Genomic DNA, 17,893 nt, shown 5'->3' on the forward strand with positions numbered 1-17,893 from the left:
GGGGCTGGCAAGGGCAACTGCAGGACAATGGCCTTGAGAGACTGTTTTCCAGAAGCGGGAGGAGGGAAGGGGGGCTCCTCTCTCAGCCTCTCCCAGGAAATCCACACCTGTCCCATACAAGTCAGGCCTTGGGAAGGGCTGCAGGTGGAGACAGATAGAGAATCACAGGAGAAATGTTCCAGCTGGGAAAGACTGGGAGGGCAGATTACACGGCTGGAGGAGGGACTGGTTCCCTCCTCCCATACAGGACTGGAGAAATGTTTCCCAACTGGCTCATGAGAAGGGAAACTGAGGCAGCCCCCCTTAAGGCACAGGGCAGGGGAGGTCAGGGCGAACCCAGGATGCTTTGCAGCAGACCAATAGTACAGCTAGCAATTGCGGGGGGGGGGCTTCAGGTAGCAGGACATGGAGGCCCAAGCAAAGGCCCCTGGATGCCCAGTTGGCCCGCGGTGCCGTTCTGACACCCGTTCTCTCTGCTGTAGAGCCATGCGTCCATTTGTTCCCCCAGGTACTGCGAGGAAAAGCCAAGCGTCTGCCTGTCTTCAGGCTCTCTCACAAAGGTCTGGGTCTCTTTCAGTTGCAATGAAGGTTCAAGCATCTGTGGGTTCTAGATTGTGCTGTGCAAAAGGCAGTAGTGCCTAGCAGTTGGAAAGGGGCTTTGGGACCCAGCAACCAGCATTTGTACCCAGACATCCAAAGAGGGGGCAGTTCAGGAGGTAAAGCGGGGGAGGGGGCAGGTCTGCTGCTCTGGTTGGTTCCTTTAGTCTCAGTGGGGCTCCGAATGCATCTCTTCTCCTCCCTTCTTGCTCAGAGCCCTCCCAGGTATTGGACATGGCTGCACTCGGAGAAACAACCCCCCACCAACTGGGGCAGTCACCATGGCTTTAAACATAGTCAGAAGATAGGACTATGAAAGGCTGTTAGCCACAATGGAGCCTCCACATTCAGCAGCAGCATACCTTTGAATTTCACTGTGGAGGGAGCTTTCAGTGCCTGTGGGGAAGGATGCGGGATTACACGGAGTGTTCGCAGATTGGTCCAAGGGCAAGCTTCTCAAGTACTGACTGTCCATTCCCCCCCCTCCAGAAACGTGGCACTCCTGCCGCCCTCAGCCCCCCCCCTGCCCTTGGGAACCCTTTCTAGCAGCACAGGCCACTCTCAGCTGCGCCTTTCCCACCTCTATCTCCCCTCCCAGGCCTTGGGTGCCAGCCCAGGTTCCAGCGGATGGCCTTGGGGCTCAGCTGGCATCCCTCTATAAATGAGCCCTCCTGCCCAAGGCCACCCAGCCTTCTCTTCTGCGGCGTCTCTCAGGATGAAGGCCTCTCGGAGCATCCTCCTCCTCCCGCTGCTCTTCGCCCTGGCCTTGGCCCAGTGCCCAGCACCTGCTGAGCTGAAGGATTCCAACGGCACCAAGATCTGCGCCCTCCTGTACACGGACGACAGCCCCTACTACGACCAGTGCTGCAGGGGGAGCGTATTGCAGGTGCTGCCCAATGAAGACCAGCCCTACATCCCGTCAGCTTTCAACAACAAGATCTCCTCCTTGGTAGTGGCCACTCGCTGCGAGCTCACCGTCTGGTCCGGCAAGGGCAAAGGTGGCAAAACAAAGAAGTTTAAGGCTGCGGCATTCCCTCGGCTGCAAGAGTACAGAAAAGGGATTTTCGGAGACTGGGACAATGCCATCTCGGCCTACTACTGCAAGTGCTCTTGAGGCTGCCTGCCCAAGAAAGACCAAGGAGGGGCTGGCCACCTGCCGCTCCTCAGACCCTGCCCTTGTGACCTCGCTCCCAGCATCTCACTGCCTGTCTTGGTTAAGGATGTCCTGTCCTAAAAACTCCTAACCCCCAAAGCCCCTCTTTTGGCACGGAGTCTTCCGGGATACCTCTTTCACAGCACCCTTCACCCACACAACTGCTGGCAAGCTCTGTTCAAATGGGAGACCTCGTTGCAGAAATGGAACACCGGGGGGGGGGCCTAAATTCATCTGGTGGTGGCAGCAGAGTCTTCTGAAGTGCCCGCAAACTGTGGGGCATGCCGCTGCAGCAGAGAAGCAAGACCCGAGGAGCATCTTCCAGCCCCCCCCCCCCCCGCCACCAGTGGCAAGAAGGGAGTTCCCAGCACTTTGAAGCTCTGGGCCTGAAAGTTTTGTTCTGAATGCAGCCATGTGACATTTCAAGATCTCAAGTGTTTTGTTCATTCTCAGCGATTTCCAGACAGACATTCCATCTTCAAAGCCGTTCTCTCCCCCTCTGATCCCACCTATGCCTGTGCCTTTTCCTCAATAAACGTAATTAAAAGTGAAGGAACAAAGCTTTGCCGTGTGTCTGGGCTTTGTTCTTTGGCAGCTCAAGGTCGACAAATGACGGGCGCTTTTCTTTTTTTCTTGCATAAGCGTTATTTGGGAAAGGCTGGCAGCAACCTGAGAACAGAATAGGATCATTCCCAGACAAATGGTGTTCAATTGGCTCCTACCTGAGAGGCATCTCCCCGTTTGACAGGACCACGCGTGGAGAGGGCTGGGAGCTGAGCAAGGGGGTGGGGGTGGGGGCGCTGAGGGGTCTGCAGCAACTGGCCCACAGCCCTAAAATCTACGTGGAATGCCCGGCCCCTGCTAGGCTTTGGGAAGTTGAGAAATCATCGGGGCCCCAGGAGGGGGGCTTTTTTCTACGCTGCCAACTCCCAGGGTGGACCTATTCAGGCAAAGCTTGCCAGGCTATGGCAGATAACAGCGACAATAACAACAACAATAATAACCATGTGCTAATATACTGCCCTTCTGGACAGATTAGTGCCCCACTCAGAGCAGGGAACAAAGTCAGTGTTGTTGTTATCCCCGCAATACAGCTGGGGCTGAGAGGAGAGGCTTGCCCAAGGCCGCCTGCTGAGCTCAGGGAAACAGTGGGAGTCAAACCAGCAGAGTGATGGCTCAGAGCCCACCTACTTACCCACTATGCTACAGCAGTTCAACCCCCGAAGAGAGTACACCTTGAACACCCCCCTCCACCCAGCGAGACCAGAAACAATTCTCACACTGGAAGTGCCCATTGTGTTCCAGTATACTGGGGGTGCAGAGAGCAAGCTGTGTGTTGTGCGACCACTTACTGCCAGCTGGGGTTAACTGCGCCATAGAAGGTATTTGCCAATGCTTGGGCTGTTTTCAGCATCAGGTATTTGACCTGCTGCAACATGTGTCATAATATTAAAAACAACAGAGGCTTCAAGCATGAGCAGAGAGCCTTCATCTGTGTACAGAGGGAGGGGGCGAAGTAGAAACCCATCAACAGCCATGAAAAATGCTTCTTTGTCTCCTGAATATCTACTTCTAATCAACACAGAAGAAACTCTCTTTGGAGGGCCAGAGGGTGTTCCTGTGGTTTCGGTTCCAGGGGAGCCATAAAACACATTCTCTCCCTCCCCGGCCATCCCGCGGCTGCACAGGGACACCTGCTGTCTGTAGCTGTGCTCTGGAGGCAGCTGGCTCAAACTTCTACATCCTTGGGTCTGTTTAGGGAGTGGACAAAGCACACACCTGGGCCGCAGTGCTTGAAAACATATGGGAAACCTCGGAAGAGACTTAGGACAAAGAAGCCAGGCCCCTCTCCGGGGCCTTAGGGAGCAGAAGGGCTCCAGCCTCCAATTAGAATTATTTTTTCCCCCCAAGAAGTAAAGTCTTGGCGTATGACCAGCCTGCCGGAGTTGCTTAGAGGCACCTCATTCCCATTGTTACAGATGGAAAAACTGAGCGCCAGGAAGCAAGAGTGGTTGGCTATAGCAGTTACAAGAGCTGACTGATGCCTAGAGGCCAACTAGTCCAGCCCACCCTGAGACAGGAATGCCCACCCACTCTGTTACCCTCCCTGGATCCACCCACCCCCATGACTATCACAAGCCGCAACGTGGGCTTGTTTGCAACTTGATTCGGGCTTCATGTTTTCTTCGATGCATTTGGTGTCTTTCTTTCCAGATCCCTCTTGGCTAGTTTATTCTATCCGTGCATTTTAAAATCAAACCCACTGTCAAACCTCTCAGTGAAATCAATATTCCAGTAACGGTAGAAAGATTGTTTCCCCCTACACAAGGAAAGAAACATTTCTGGTGTCTATTGGGTGGTAAAGGACAGCATCTTTGGCCTTTGGCCAATCAGACAGCAAAATGGGACAGACTGGCCAACCGCCGTGGCCACCTCTCTGGTGGTGTCTCTTTGGACCCCTTCAGGCGTCCCCCCCCCCGAAAGGCCTCCATCAACAAAAAGCCAAACAATGAGCAACCTGAGGAAGAGCCCAGCAAGTCCCCCCCCCCATTCTGTTGGAAGGGCTCAAGCTGCAAAAGGTGAGGTTTTTCTGCCCCCTCTCCATCCCTGGAAGCCCTTGACCCACATAAGTCAACAGCCAGTAGACAGAAGTACTTTGCACAGATTAAGGGAATTCACTGCTGCAGCAGGCAGAGACCAACGAAAGCATTTAGGCCACATGAAGGAGCAAGGGCCTAAACATCTGTTAGGTGGAGAGATGAACGGAGCCTCCACATTCACAGGCAGTGTACCGGGAGTGCCCTGTGGACAAACAGTGCCCTAGGGGGAGGCCTGGCACCTTCTAGGCATGCTACGGTGCTTCAGAAAGCTCTGGCTGGCCAGCCGTTGTGGGAAAGAGGGACGCTGGACTAGATAGGTGGATGGATGGATAGATCTAGAGAAGTCTGGATCAGGCAAAATCTCAAAGAGCAGCAGGGGGGGTGACAACAGGTGCCCGCTCTCCTGCAGGGCCCTCGGCCTACATGCCTCACTGGCTCAACACTTCCACGTCCTGCGTCTCTGACCCCGGCCAGGAAAGGGTTGCAGTTATTTCTGCATTAAGGAGGGGGCTCCGTCTCACACACACACACACACACACTGCAATTCCCACGCACCCCACTCTGGCAGGAGCGGAAGCCTTCGGGACACAGCCCCTCCCAGCCAGAGGAAAGGAAAGGGGACCTGGACAGAGGCACGCCCCCCCCTCCCCAAGCACAGGGCGTGGCTGGCTGGGTCTCCCTTCACCCCCCCCCCAATGGACAGCCGGCTCCTTCACACGCCAGGGCGGGGGGCTGTTTCCTCACTCCAGGAGGCAAAGCAGAAGAGGAGGACTGCCAGGACACACAACTGTGGAGAAACACGTTTAATAAAGGTATGGGGGGACTTCTGGAACTCATTCCGCCCTCATTTCTACCTTATTAACACCTTGTAGTTTGAAAGTTCATACTGCACTAAAAGGGGGGGGGGAGAATGATCCCAGAATAAAGGTAAAGTTTTAAAACACCACCACCATTGAGAGTATTAACATAATCAGGGCCAGTACGTACAGGGTACTTATCCTGGAGTTAGCACCAATGTAAACTTCAGGTGAGAAAGAGGTCCAATGCCTCCCCCCACATCCGCACCCCGCAATGCTATGGAAACGCCCCGTTCCCAATCAGCACACACTGTACTTTGAAGGCCCCATAGCAGCTTCAATAAAACCATGTAACAAATAAGAAAAACTGCAATTAAAAAGAAAACTCAAGAGAATCTCCATCCAAAACAGGAAGATGTCGGAGAGAATCTGAATCAAGAAAGAGAGCAGTTGCTGCTTGGAAGAAGCGGGCCCTTCGGGGCTAGGAAAGAGGCGCCCTGGCCCCCCTGCGTGGGTGCTTGAGCCTGCCCCCTTTCCACTCCCGCAGCATCCCTGATAGAAGGGGGTGTGGCTTGATTGGGGAGCCCCAGCCGTCACTGGGGCACTTCCAACTGCTGAGGCCCCCACTGGATGAGGAAGTCCTTTGGAGCAGGGGGATCAGCCCCAAGGCACAGGGGCTCCTGGACCCCGCCACTGAGCTCAGTTCACCTTTCCAGGAGAAACAAGGACAGCATTGCCCACCTTGCCGATGGCTCACTTCCCTGGAGCATTCTCTGGGAGGGTGCAGGCTGCTGCCATGGCTTCTTGGTATGAGGGGGGTGGGTCAACCACCTCCACGGGCCCCCCAGCCACAGGGCTGCCATCAGACAGTTCTGGTTGGGCTGAAAGGACAAGGGGCATTTGCCACTGGCTGCCAGCTGGCGAGGGGGCCCCCGTGTGACCACAGACCGCTTCTTCGTAGGAGGGAAGGGGTTCTGGGGTGTCCTCCCTGTGAGTTGTGCCTGGCTCCTCCATGCCCTCCACCACGACCAAGTCCGGCTCCTCCAAAACTTCGTACACCTGGCTGTCAGACAGAAAACACAACAGCACGAGAGTCCCGCATGCCAAACCCTGAAACGCAAACAGTGTTTTTACAGCCCTGCTTCTTGAGGGGGGGATTCTGTCAGCGTGGGAAAGAGCTCACCAAAACAGGTCTTAAGAGGGCAAGCAGGGCGACCAGCCTGGCACAGAAGTACCGAAGAGTGACGGTCCCAGCAGTGAAATGTTGCCACAAACCAGCGAGTTGACCGCCAACCAAGCCAGGGTCTGCCTCACGCCTGTAACACAGCTGGAAGAGCCGTTGCAGGGCCTGGCAGAGCCGCGTGCCCAAAGCTCGTGGGCTCGCATGCGGAACCTCGAGGAGCACTGGGGAAGCAGGATGCTGGAGAGAGGTGCAGAAGGCCCAGCGAGCGGAGAAGCAGGGCCCTGCTTGCCCAGAAACTACAAGGGCAGCCTTGGGCCTCAGCTCTCCTGTCCTTTTACAGGTTGAGCTGCTTGGCTTGCTTTACCAAGGAAAATGGGAAGGGAGAGAGAAACTGGAGAGAGCTTCCCTCCTCTGCCGGGCCACCCTGAGCCACTTCTACTCTCCTTCATCAGGGAAAACTTACGGATACCAGCACCTCCTCCCCAGGGGTAATAACAGCTTTATCCAACCAAAAACTCCCTGTGTGTCTTGGGGTGGGGGGAGCTAAGACTCACTTTCCCTGTACTAATCTGCTCCGTGATAAGCCCTTCACACCCGGCCTAGAAAAGAAGTGGGCCAGAGATGGAGGGAAAAGTTGTACAGGGCCTAATAAAATAGTGTAGAACCTGACAAAATTGCATAGTGCTTGCTTGCCAACTTTTCCTTCCCTCCCCAAGGCCAGGGCCGTATTTAGGGGAGGGCAGGGAGAGGGCGGCGGGTGCAGCAGCTGGCCAGGAGTGCACAGAGCTGGTAGTGGCAGCACAGGCGGCTGCATGCGAGAGCTGGGAGGCTTCCCACACGCTGGGCACCGAGCTGGCCTTCCTGCTGCTGCTGACCGGGAGTGCGTGGAGTTGGCGGTGGCAGCACGGGAGGCCTGGGAGGCCACTTGCACCCCCCTGGCCACCTGCCACACCGACGCAGCGGCTGCTGGCCAGGAGTGTGCTGCCAGGTAACGAGCGGGGAGGCGAGCGGCCCAAATTGTGGGAACGCTGCTGACAGGCAGGCGCGCCCTGCATGATGACATCACTTCCCGGAAGTGAAGTCATCACGCAGTCCTGGGAGCATGTGCGCGCTTTGCACGCACACACATGTGGTGACAGGGGCACCATCTGCCAGGAGTTGCCCTGGGTGCCTGCAACCCATGCTACGCCGATGCCTCCTTCACACACAGCATCTCAGGATGGAGGGAAGCCCCCTTGAGCCCAGAAGCCAAGAGCGGGCTTTCTCCACTGAAAAGAGAGCGCTCTGGGTCAGAGCCTCAGCCTAAGGCAAAGGAGCCCAGGAAAGAGGCTCAGAACATACCTGCGGTAGCTGCAAGAGCAGGGCTTGGGCTTCACTAGCACACACAGCACAACTGCAAAGATTAAAGCCGAAAGAACCACCGAAGCTGCTGCTGTCAAAGAGGTGGAGACGAGAAGAGTCAGGTTACCGCCACCTGGAGCTGTAGAGGCTGGGGGTGGAGAGGAGAAAAAAGGTCAAGGAAATAAATAACACTTCTTCACAACTTCAATTATCGCCCGCGTGTAGCCTGGAAATCATGATACCTGCCTTCCTCATGGAGACTCAAGGCGGATTACAAAATATTTTGAAAACAATTCAGTCAATGATGTCCAAGGAGCAGAACAAGGCGTGGAGGCTGGACTGAAGGGCAGGGAAACCTTGCGAGCAACCCCCTCCCCCCAAATCGGTCTCAGGAGGCTGTTGTTGTTTAGACAGCCTAGGATGTCTGGACTGATGTCCCAGATTGCAAGACATTTAGATGAGTCACTCTTGAGACGGAGGAAAACAGGGTTGCACTCACCTGTAAGGGCTGTTCATTGAGCGGTCTTCTGTGCAGTCACGCATAGGAACTGTGCAGGTGCAGGCCAGCCGTGGATGTTCTAAAGCTCCTGGAGGCACGAGACGCTCGCCTAGCCTTTTCGCGTGCTTTCCCCCCAGGCATGGCTATAAAAGGGGGGGGTGAGCAGCTCTCTCCCCCTCAGTTCTCTAAGCCATCAGTGTAGAAGAAAAAAGAGCACATGGCAGGGAAGGAGGGAGGGGTCTGTGCCTGCACAGAAGACCACTCGATGAACAACAATTACAAGTAAGTGCAACCGTGCTTTCATCATTGTGTCTTCTGTGCAATCCCTTGTGGGAGATTAGTGCGCTAACTTACCCAGACAGTAGGTGTGAGGCATTTTAATGGAAGAGACTCCTGAGGGCGGCCTTGCCCACAGCTGCGTCCTTTCTGGGGTCTACATCAATGGCAGGTTTGATAAATGGGGACAGCACAGACCAGGTGGCTGCCTTACATAATTCCACTACAGGGATGCCCAAGTTGAAGGCCGACAAGGTGGATTGAGCCCTTGTAGAGTGCGCTCTTATGTGCAATGGGCACGGTCGTTTAGACTGATTATAACAATCCTTAATGAGCCAAACTATCCAATTTGAAATGGTCTGTGTGGTGACTAGGGATGTGCGTTTCGGCATTCAGAATGCCGAAAGAATGCCGAAACAAAAGTGTTTCGGCTTCTTTCGGGGAATGCCGAAACGTTTCGGGGAATGCCGAAACGTTTCGGGTAGCCGAAAGAAAAAAGCCGAAACGTTTCAGGATTCTTTCGGCTTTTCAATGGGAAAATGCCTCCGTCTTCCCGGACGTCTGGGGGAGGCATTTTCCCACCGAATAAGCCCAAAATTGGTGGGGACCTTCCTCTAACCCTTCTCTAACTACCACCCAAGTTTCAGACAGATTGAACTTTGGGGGGCCATGTTATGGCCCCCCAAAGCAGGTCCCCCCATCCTCCCATAAGAAAGCGAAGGAGCAGCATATTGTTAGCATGCTGCTACTCATCTTCTTCATTATTTCCTATGGGGAAAAAATGAAGAGGCAGGCTTCCTTTGCCAGGGGTGGCATTTTGCATGCAAAATGCCCCCTCACCCTCAGGGGCCCTTCTCCCACCCCCCACCAAGGCTCAGCCTGCTCCCACTTGGGGGGGCCATTTCATGGCCTCCCCAAGTAGGTGCTCTAATCTCTACCACTGACAGCTGGGGGAGGCTTGTGTTGCCAGGGGTGGCATTTTGCATGCAAAATGCCCCCCAACCCTCTGGGGCCCTTCTCCCACCCCTCCTCCCACCCCCCACCAAGGCTCAGACTGCTCCCACTTGGGGGGGCCATTTCATGGCCTCCCCAAGTAGGTCCTCTCAGCCCCTAAAGTCCACCCCTTACAGCCCCACACAAACCCAATTCCCCCCCAGCTGCCACACACAGACCCAAATCCCCACATTAGCCCCTCACAGACCCAAATCCACCCCCACCTGCCCCACACCCATAACCCCAGGAACAGGCTGGCAAAGGCCAGCCCTCTCCCTTTGTTCCCTATGTTGGGAACTTCTAAACTCTCTTTCCCTGGGCAATTCTGCACAGCCCAGGGGTGCCACAATGGTGGGTACACTTCTGAGTGCCAGCTGGTCCCTGTGAAAGAGCACCTGAACCACAGACACCCTCCCTCAAATTCCCCCACCACCTACAGAGATGGCTGGCCAGCCAGCCCCATTGTTCCCTATGATGGGAACCAACTGCACAACAAAGAATAAAACAAGAACACAAAATAAAGTTTTAAATTTTTTTCTCCCTTCCAAAGTACAAGTAGGCAAAGCATTATGACACATTACACCAGCAGTCCCCCACACAGAAAAATAACACAACTCACTTAACACCAGAGAATCACAAAGCATGATTCCTGTCAAAAACACTTTATTTCTTGAACAGCTTTAGGTTACACAGCAGGGAGGAACACCAAAGGGCATGGCAGCACTATCTTACACAAAAATAACACAACTCACTTAACATCAGAGAATCACAAAGCACAATTCCTGTCAAAAACACTTTATTTCTTGAACAGCTTTAGGTTACACAGCAGGGGGGAACACCAAAGGGCATGGCAGCACTATCTTACACAAAAATAACACAACTCACTTAACATCAGAGAATCACAAAAACACAATTCCTGGCAAAAACACTTTATTTCTTGAACAGCTTTAGGTTACACAGTAGGAGGGCACAACAGGGCATGATAGCAATGTACTACAAAAAATAATACAACCCACTTCACCGTTTTTGACAGCAATTGTGTTTGTGTGATTCTCTGATGTGAAGTGAGTTGTGTTATTTTTGTGTAGTACACTGCTTTCCTGCTCTGTGGTGCCTTCCTACTGTGTAACCTAAAGCAGTTACAAAAATAAAGTGCTTTTGACAGCAATTTTTTGGGGTGATTCTTTAATGTGAAGTGAGTTGTGTTATTTTTGTGTAAGATACTGCTTCCATGCCCTTTGGTGTTCCACCCCTGCTGTGTAGCATGCAAAATGCCACGCCTGGCAAAGGAAGCCTGCCTCTTCATTTTTTCCCCATAGGAAATAATGAAGAAAGATGAGCAGCAGCATGCTAACAATATGCTGCTCCTTCGCTTTCTTATGGGAGGATGGGGGGACCTGCTTTGGGGGGGCCATAACATGGCCCCCCAAAGTTCAATCTGTCTGAAACTTGGGTGGTTGTTAGAGAAGGGTTGGAGGAAGGTCCCCACCAATTTTGGGTTTATTCGGTGGGAAAATGCCTCCTCCAGGCGTCCTGGAAGACAGAGGCATTTTCCCATAGAAAAAAGCCGAAAGAATGCCGAAAGAATGCCGAAAGAATCCCGAAAGCCGAAAGAGATTCTTGTTTCGGCTTTCGGCTTTAACGATAGAGAATCTTCTTTCGGCTTTCTACTTTCGGCTATAGCCGAAAATTTTTGGCTTGCACACCCCTAGTGGTGACCTTCAGACCTGTTGGGGGCCCTTTAAACAGAGCAAAGAGATTAGAGTCTTTTCAGAAAGATGTCTGTTTGTATCTGAGCTAGTTTCTTCCGGAGGTTGATGGATTTCTTCCCCATTCGGCTGAATGAGGAGCGTTCCATGGCCGGAGGTCCAGAGGAGTTAGCTGTCTTAGTCTGCAGTCGCAAAACAGTAAAGAGTCCAGCAGCACCTTTAAGACAAGCCAACTTTATTGTAGCATAAGCTTTTGAGAACCACAGCTCTCTTCATCAGATGCATGTGGCGCTTGAAAGCTTATGCTGCAATAAAGTTGGTTTGTCTTAAAGGTGCTGCTGGACTCTTTACCATTTTGAGACCGCAGACTAGACTAACACGGCTAACTCCCCGGGATCCTCAGAAAGGAGCTGTCCTGTCCAAGTAGAAACACAAAGCACATTTAACATCAAGGTGTGAAAAGTCTCTCTATGTTAGTCTCAGGAGTAGGGGGAAATACTGCTAAGACGATGTCTCCAAAAAGTGGAGATGACTCTCAGCGAAAAGGGGAGGACCGGGCAGAGGACAACCTTATCGCTAAAAGATGTTTTACCCCTGCTAAAAACTCGGTTTAGTGATGCCTCCTGGTTCTGAGCAAACTGAATCATAAGGGTCTTCGTCATGGAAGAAGGAGGGGGTGGTAAGCAGAGCAACGGTACGAGGAACCAGATGGAGGATAATGAAACCGGTGGCCTCTAGGATGAGGAGCCAGTTCCAAGCAACTATCATTTCTCGGGTAGAACCAAAGAACCCCTCTGTCTTTCTCCAGGCCATACTGGTGATGGCAGCAATGGAGAAATGGCTGTAGACGGTTCCACGACTTCTGGGATCTCACCTTCCCAGAGGGATGGAACCAAAGCACCTTCTGGGGGCTGGAGGCAGAGTTCTTGGACTCCTGGGTGGAACTGATGCAACTGAAACATTCAGTGCTGAAGAAGAGGGTTTCCCCCTCTTTTGCAACTTAGAAGTCAATGTCTCATCAGCATGCTTCGACTTGAGCTTAGCCTTGTTTGTAGCCGGTTCTGACTGGCACCGAGGTGGAACCAACAAAGGTGTGGCAGGAACTGACTGGTCCTTCTGGGAGGTGCTGGGTCCCAAACATGCTCGAGGAACTGCAGAGGCTTGCTCTGGGTGCTGTGGTCCATTATCTGTGACATGACGATCGAAGTCTGTAGAGCCCGTCAGGGCTGACTCCCAAAGAGCCGCTTTAGGTTGTGACGCCCTTTCATGGCAGGCTCTGGACGTAAACCGTTTACAGGCCGCACACCACAAGATGCCATGGCCCTGGCCCAGACATGGAAGGCATTTGTCGTGCCCCTCCAGTTGGGCCATCTTTGTTCCACAATGTGAACAGTTCTTGAATAGGGCCTTCGACACCATGGAGCTGAAGACCCGAACCGGCATCTGTAATGGTTGGAATCGAGGAGTGGAGAGAAGACGTGTCCTTCTTCAGCAGCAGCAGCAAAAGAAGATCTGAGGGAGGAAGGCCCCCGCCCCGCCTTTTATAGCCACGCCTGGAGGAAAAGTGCACGGAAAGACTAGGCGAGTGTCTCGCACCTGTAGGAGCTTTAGAACGTCCGTGGCTGGCCTGAGCACGCGCAGTTCCCTTGTGAGACCGCACAGAAGACACGACAATGAACAGACAAGAGCCATTTTACTGGGATTCCTGCTGGCACAGAACTCTCCACTAAATGGCTCGAGAAGAGTTCTGAGGAAGTTCTGTGGAACTCGCCTTCAGCTGAAGCTACACTCACTCGGCAGCAAACTGCAGTAAAGGTGACTGGACCTGCTTCTGAGTCAGTGATTCTAAGGTTGTTCTTAGAGGAAGGTGCAGCACCTGGGTTTGGGAATACACCTGAAACTTCACTGCCTAAGCATAGCCGCATGGTGGCAGGTAGCCAAGAGCCCAAGGGAGCAACTCCTTCCTCGCTTCCTTTGGGGCTTCTGCCCAGGGTAGATCGACCCTTTTGCTTACTAGGACAGTCCCTGGTGGGAGCACCGGAGGACCACTAGTGCCCAGGAGCAAGCAGAGCCCCACTGGTACCCTCAGCCCCACAGGAGCTGCACGGGGCTGCCAGCACCACTGGGGCTCTGCTTATCCCAGGACCACTTGAAGATCCCAATCTGCTCCTTGCCCAAAGTTTAGTGAGGGAGATAGAAAAGGCGCCAGCAATGTTGGGGAGGGAGAATAGAGGCCACGGCAGGATGAAGCCCAGCTCACGGGGCAGAGGAGAGCAGAAGAGTCCTTCCTCCCAGCCCCCTTGAAGGGGCCAAACACTCACAGAGGGAGGTGAGCAGCTATTCCAATCTGAACCACGAGGGGGCAGGGCAGCCCCGGGTGCTGCCCAGATGCTGGTACTTGGCACTGTGCGTCAAGTGTACCCAGGGCCAGCCTAAGAGATGTTGCTGTCCCCCACAGCTGTGCTGCACAAGCCACGCAAGACCGCAAGCATCTGCGTGGGTCATGTAGCGCATGAAGCAGCCCCATCCAGTGGGGCGGCTGAGGCAGTCAAACCAGCTCCAGCTATACAAAAATGTATTCCTTTCGCCTCCTGCTTCAAAGTGTGGGTTAGCAGGTGTAAGGAACAGAGGCCAAGTGGAGGGAGGGGACATACACACACACCCACACACACAATTCTTACTTTCTTGGGGCTTGCAAAGGACATCCTGCACCACGTCCCACTTTCCTCCGCGGCAGATGGAAACACCAGGCAGACCGGCTTGGCCGTAACCAGGATGGCAGTAGCACTTCAGCTCGGTGTCCTCTTTAAAGGTGCCAGAGTCCAGGGCCCCTTGGCACAGGGGGGGTTGGCATATACAGGTGCTATGCAGCGGCATGTCTGGTGCCCCGCACGCTGTAAGACAAAAAGACACACAGAGGGGACATCGAAATACGAATAAAATTTTGTGCCACATTTTGGTCCAAATGGCAACCCAGAGCAGCTTACACCATCATTCTTTCCTCCTCTGTTTTAGCCTCCCAACAACTACCTTGCGAGGTAGGTTAGGCCAAGAGTGACTGAGGATGTGGGGAGCCCCCAAAGTTAGGGAACGGCGGCCAGGCACACATTCAGCACCCTTTTTATTCCTCCACGCTGCCACACAAGCCACAAGAGGAGGGGCAGAGAGCCCCGGGAGCCCAGCTTGACCAGGCTCTTTACAGCTGTTCTGAGACATTCTGTTGAAAGGGACCCTGCCCTGGGTGCCTCCCCTCCCCTCCCCTCCCCTCCGACACTACTGCAGAACAGAGAATCCACCTCCTCCCGACCTGTGGCACTACCTCCCCTTAGGCCTCAGAGCTCCAGTTTCAGGAAACGGATTCTCCTTCCGCTATCTCAGCCCTGCTTACCACAAGCCAGTTCTTCAGAACTGAGTCACAGCAGTTTTCCCAAATCTTGGAGGAAAGACAATGCAGCCACCCGCTGCTCTGAGACAGCAGTTTATTTCCCTTTGCACAGAGGACCACCTGCTTAGGGCAAAGGGAAGGAGACCCCCAACCCGATGAGTGGCATAAGGACCTTTCTGAAGTCAGCAAGCCAAAGAGGGGCACATGAAAGCAAGCATCACCCCCACGCTGGATTCCGGGTGCTGTGGGGTGGGGGGCAGAGACCAACACTGAGGGGGCAACAGTTTACATTCATACATTTATTTCCACACTGCCTCGGAAGGACTTGTGTATCTCAAGTGGAAAACTGCACATTCTTCAAAACAGGCCCTATACTGAACATTCCCTTTACTTAACACATGCACCACAACAACAGCCGCCACATCCCTGGACGGCACCCACCTTTTCCCTTGTGGAGAGTCTGGGCCTGACACAGGGCCACAAGAACCAGGGACACCGCCAGGAAGCGCATCTCGGCCACAGGATCTGGGGAGGGGAAGAGAACCAAGGTCACACTGCAGACCTGTGGCAGAGGAGGGCTGGGGTTTTCTTTCTGCACAGCCCTCAATGATACTTTTCCCCATTTGTCTCTGGGGTCAGCCCATCTTTCTCATCCCTGAGCAGCCGTGGGTAGGAACCCAGGATTCTGGGAGGTGAGGTACCTGCTTCCATTAACTGCGGACAGTGAAAAGAGCTGCCAACAGCAATAATTAACCCCCTCCCTCAAAAAAAGTTACACATCAAAACAAAATTTTTGCTGGACATGTCTGTAACTTGTATGTGATTGTAGACACACCCACAACCTTTTGACAGCATACTGTTAGGGAATTTTCCCCTGCAGAGCCAAATGGCAAGGGAAACCCTCCCCGTTAAGGTTCGGATCTCCTAGTGCAAAGACTCTCCAAATGGGCAAAGCAGAACAAAGTTGATCAGGATGCAACCTGATGGTTGTATCTGACCATCAGGTTACGTCTGATGAAGAGAGCTGTGGTTCTGGAAAGCTTCTGCTACAACAAAGTTGGCTAGTCTTAAAGGTGCTACTGGACTCTACTATTTTGCGACTACAGACTAACAGGGCGAACTCCTCTGGGTCTTAATGCAGTTGGGGCACAAGCAGTCCCAGGACGCACGACAATGAACCAAGCCTTCCCCTCCAGCCACAGCCCTCCTTCCAGGCAAGAAGATCTTTCCCAAGGTGGCATTCCAGCCAGCCCAGCTCTGCCGTCCGGATTCAGGGGAAGTCACACCCAACAGGCAAGGAGGCACAAGGACAGCGAGCTTGATGGCTCTGCAAGGAACAGGCTGCATTGCTCGAAGGGGCGTCCTTATCAAGGGCCGCGCTAGCGCCATAAAAAGCAATCCGTTCATTCTCTGCTTCAATTGAATTGCAAACCTCTTGGAAAGCTTGAATCTCTCCCTCCCCCCCGGCGGTGTCTCCCAGCCCTGGGGGGAGGGAGGCAGGCAGGCAGTGGCAAGCGAGGGACCGATTGCTCTATTGCCATGCAAATCCCGCGCTTCCGTCAGGGCAGAGAATCGCCCCAGGCCTCGGTTGAAGGCTCCTGGGCGGGGAGGCATTTGCCTCGCAGGAACCGCCATCCCGGGGCCGGGCCTGGGTCTGGAGGTGGCCGCGGGATGCAACGAGCCTCCGTCCAGGAACGGTGGCTTTGCCTCCCAAGCAGGGCCAGCTGCGTCCCCGGCCGGCTCCGCAGGCCCAGCAGCAGCCCCCGAGCTGGACGCCGGTTTTTGCGCAACGGCGGGCGCAGCCCCCGCCCCGAGGCGCTCGCTTGCAGGTCTGCTGCGGAGGGCGGGCAAGGGGGGCGTTGAGCCCCGAAGCCTCGGCCTGGCACAGGCCGGCCGCCGGGCAGGCGAGCTGCGAAGCGGAGCCACGGAAGGGGGCGGGCGGTGGCGAGCCGCGCAGGGCCGTCGGGGCCACGTGCTCCCCCGCGCGCCTCGGTCGAACCGCCGTGCAAGGCCCGCAGCGCGCGCCGAATGGAGCCGGCCGGGCCCGGAGCTCCGCTGGGCACCCTCCGCTCGGGCCGCGCGCCCGGCTTCCCCCCGCTCTCCCCGACGGCCGCTCTCCGCACCCAGGGCGCGCAAGGCCGGCCGGCTCCCCCGGAACGCTCGGATCGGAGAGGAAAGCTGCGCGGGAGACCCTCCCGGGGCTCAGCCCCACCGCCCGCCCCAGCGACGCCTCAGGCGCTGCGGGACCCGGGCCGGCTCTCGAAGCGCTGCCCTCAGTGTGTGGGGGGGGGGGCGCCCCGAACCCGCGCCCGGGCCTCGGCTCTCCGCGCTCACCTGCCCCGGATCAGACGGCTGGGCCCAAACCGCCCTCCGCGGGCCGACGAGGCCTCTTGAAGCCCGAGAGCGCCAGCCCCGTGGGCGGGCCACGAGCGACGCCCCTCCTCTGGGCCCCGCCGGGCAGGTGCGGCGCCAGCCGCGGGGAGTTCCGCGGGCGCGTCTCCCCGAGGCCGAGGCCGGAGCCAGCGCGCGAGCAGCCAGCCCTGCGCGGGGGATGGCAGCGCCAAAGCCAGAGGGCGCCCCGCGCAGTCCCGCGCCGGGAGGAAACCCGGCAGGTTGGGGGGTTTAACCCCGGGGGCCGGATTTCGGCGCCTTCGCGACTGCTTCGAGCATCGGGAAAGGGGGAGGGGGCAAGCGTGGCCCTTTCCTTTCTGGGCCCTGCTGCCCACCCCGCTCCCCAACGAGCTCTTCTCCCGCCGGCCCCTCGGCCAAGGGAACCCCCTTCCCGGCATTGCTGCGCCTCGGAAGGCCACCCCCGCACTCGGGCCGGCGCTTCTGTCACCTAAACATTCGCTTGGAAAAGGCAGGCTCGGCTACTGCGGCCGCCAATGGCGGGCAGTCCTGGAAGCGGGTCCCTCGTCTGTCCCCACATTAAAGCACATTTGAAGGCGATCCTCTGGATCTGCGCCCATTCCGTTTGCGCCTCAGTGGCTGGCGCAGGCGCGAACCACCTCGCGGGACTTCCCAGCCGGCTGAACGCCTTTCCTCCGGGAAAACAGCCTTGCAGGGCCCTGCCTAATAACCAGCTCTTGGCTCCCTCGCCTCTTGCATACAAGCAGGAATGTGCCACATTTCAGAACAAGGAAGTCGCACGTTTGAGCAAGAGATTCGGGCGAAATGCAGCTCTCGCGGCGCCTGCAGGAGTGCAGACGGGAAAAGCTCTTCTTGCGCTCAGCCCTCGGACCTTGAGCGCCACTCCAAAGACCCCGCAGAAGAGAACTGACCCTTAGCTTACCGTGAAGATAGATCCGGAGGAGTTAGCCATGTTAGTTTATAGTTGCAAATTAGTACAGTCCAGTAGCA

General features: G+C 55.4%; 2 protein-coding genes across 3 annotated transcripts; one reads left to right on the forward strand and one right to left on the reverse strand.

Moving 5' to 3' along the window:
* The first annotated feature begins 1,297 nt into the window (after window positions 1–1,297).
* On the forward strand, window positions 1,298–2,310 carry SYCN (syncollin). Its single transcript, XM_054999328.1, has one exon. It carries the CDS (start codon window positions 1,313–1,315, stop codon window positions 1,709–1,711), a length of 399 nt encoding a protein of 132 aa, XP_054855303.1. The 5' UTR covers window positions 1,298–1,312; the 3' UTR covers window positions 1,712–2,310.
* Window positions 2,311–5,150: 2,840 nt separating this feature from the next.
* On the reverse strand, window positions 5,151–17,427 carry LOC129343519 (sushi domain-containing protein 4-like). Of its 2 annotated transcripts, none has more exons than XM_054999773.1 (5): window positions 17,373–17,427; window positions 14,975–15,058; window positions 13,830–14,042; window positions 7,672–7,819; window positions 5,151–6,210 (listed from the first exon to the last, which is right to left on the reverse strand). In XM_054999773.1, exons 2-5 carry the CDS (start codon window positions 15,042–15,044, stop codon window positions 5,901–5,903), a joined length of 741 nt encoding a protein of 246 aa, XP_054855748.1. In that variant the 5' UTR covers window positions 15,045–15,058; window positions 17,373–17,427; the 3' UTR covers window positions 5,151–5,900. The 2 variants fall into 2 exon arrangements, with proteins under 2 accessions (XP_054855748.1, XP_054855746.1); XM_054999771.1 differs by lacking the exon at window positions 17,373–17,427 and adding an exon at window positions 16,868–16,940.
* Window positions 17,428–17,893: the final 466 nt, after the last annotated feature.

The sequence above is a fragment of the Eublepharis macularius genome, chromosome 15 (genome assembly GCF_028583425.1).
Source record: "Eublepharis macularius isolate TG4126 chromosome 15, MPM_Emac_v1.0, whole genome shotgun sequence".
Taxonomy (NCBI): domain Eukaryota; kingdom Metazoa; phylum Chordata; class Lepidosauria; order Squamata; family Eublepharidae; genus Eublepharis; species Eublepharis macularius.

Bases quoted from the DNA above. Each gene is read 5' to 3' on its own strand.
- SYCN (XM_054999328.1), top strand. From the start codon at position 1,313: ATGAAGGCCTCTCGGAGCATCCTCCTCCTCCCGCTGCTCTTCGCCCTG.
- LOC129343519 (XM_054999773.1), bottom strand. From the start codon at position 15,044: ATGCGCTTCCTGGCGGTGTCCCTGGTTCTTGTGGCCCTGTGTCAGGCC. The intron at 7,820-13,829 runs GTAAGAATTGTG...CTCCACCCCCAG, and splicing joins CCTTTGCAAGCCCCAAGAAA to CCTCTACAGCTCCAGGTGGC. The intron at 6,211-7,671 runs GTATGTTCTGAG...TCTGTCTGACAG, and splicing joins TGCTCTTGCAGCTACCGCAG to CCAGGTGTACGAAGTTTTGG.